This window comes from Aphanomyces invadans (genome assembly GCF_000520115.1).
Source record: "Aphanomyces invadans strain NJM9701 unplaced genomic scaffold supercont1.3, whole genome shotgun sequence".
Lineage (NCBI taxonomy): Eukaryota > Oomycota > Saprolegniomycetes > Saprolegniales > Verrucalvaceae > Aphanomyces > Aphanomyces invadans.
In genome coordinates, this window is record NW_008580148.1 from 2442388 (window position 1) to 2443913 (window position 1526).

Genomic DNA, 1526 nt, shown 5'->3' on the forward strand with positions numbered 1-1526 from the left:
GTGGTGGCAATCACTTTAAGCTCCCTCATCTCCAGAAAGAAGTCATGAGGCGTGCGGGCACTCTTCCATTGAACCTCTACTGCCCTGTGTCCCTCCTCGTGGATGCTAATTTTAGCCAATAAAATGCATGTATTCTGTCTATTGTCCAATTATATTGAAATGACGGCAGTAATACCAAAAAAGTGGATTTTCAAATGGTGGCATTAATAGCTAACAGAGGAAGTATAAGTTATTATTATATTGGCAACAACCTTTCTGATTTTCGGCCAATCAGGTCAGAGTGACAAAGAATTTTTGAACGGCAATTCTCAAGATCGTCCAACGAGTGGAAATATTTCTCAATATCGTCCAAGTTGAACGTTCGTGAGGTATTTTTTATTCAAATCATCCACCGCGGCATGATTGGCTAAAAGTTGGTGAGCTCGAGGATGCGGATACGGCATGCCTAGCATGATGGGCCGGGTGTACATCAGTATAGATCCAAAGTCACTCGGTCATACCGCTCGGTGGCTGTCGCGCTCGGTGTGGTGACGTGGACGGCGCGTGCGGTTGGTGGCTGCTGGAGGACGCTGAAATTCTGGAATGGAGAGGACTACAAACCACTTCGGACTTACTGTGCTTCCATGGTTTTTGAGCACATGAGACTTTTAGCCAATCATGCCGCAGTGGATGGTTAGGAATAAAAAATACCTCGCGAACGTTCAACTTTTCCGATGGTGAGAAATATTCGCAAGATTGTTTGGCTTGAATACAAAGCTCAAGTGACTAATATTGGTTTCTACTGGATTCCGAAACTCGTGCAAAACAAATAGTATCGTGACTCAATCAAATATCCGGTATGATGTTTCGCCACCCAATAATTTCCAATCATTGGAAAATCTTGAGAATTACCCATTTTTGAATTCTGCGAAAATGTCTTAGATGGATATTGTTTTAAAATTGATCAGCTTGCACAGAAGGGCTCAGTACAGTCAAGACTCCCATGAAGGGAACGAATTCGAGAGGTTCGAATATAGAAAATTAGAGGAATAGAAGTTCACAAGTCGATACAAACTCTAGTATATTATCCACCCATACAAATGTCTAATGAGTCAAGAAACGGATGGATGTCGAATCCATGTGCAGGGTTTGAAAGAGCACTGAGAGCTTTACCATGCCATCGCCAAGAATGCTCGTATGGTGCCAGCAGTTTGAAATCGTGGAAGACTGTAACTCATCCCAAACCTCCTTGGCCCAATTGATGGCAGACTCCATGACGACCTTGTGCATTTCGACGATTTCTTGCCGCGAAGGGACCGTACCAGCCTCTTTGTGACGACGCCGGACATCTTCGAACTTGGTGAGCATGAAACTTGTCTTGCGACACTGAATCTTCTTCTTGAAGGACGCGATCACTCCAGCATCCAAGGGTTGAAGGTACGCTGTCGTGTTCGGGGGCAAGAAATGCAACTTCACATTTGACAGGCCCTCCGGTACTTGGTGTGATGAAGCATTGTCGACAAGTAGAAGCACCTTACGGTCTTGTT

The 1526-nt window shown here is 44.6% G+C and overlaps 1 protein-coding gene across 1 annotated transcript; it reads right to left on the reverse strand.

Annotated features, from left to right (window-relative positions):
- Nucleotides 1-1083: 1083 nt before the first annotated feature.
- Nucleotides 1084-1347, reverse strand: H310_02394 (hypothetical protein; the record flags this gene model as incomplete). The annotated part of the gene is made up of 1 exon (XM_008865887.1): nucleotides 1084-1347. The coding sequence occupies one exon, from the start codon at nucleotides 1345-1347 to the stop codon at nucleotides 1084-1086; it is 264 nt and encodes an 87-aa protein (XP_008864109.1).
- Nucleotides 1348-1526: the final 179 nt, after the last annotated feature.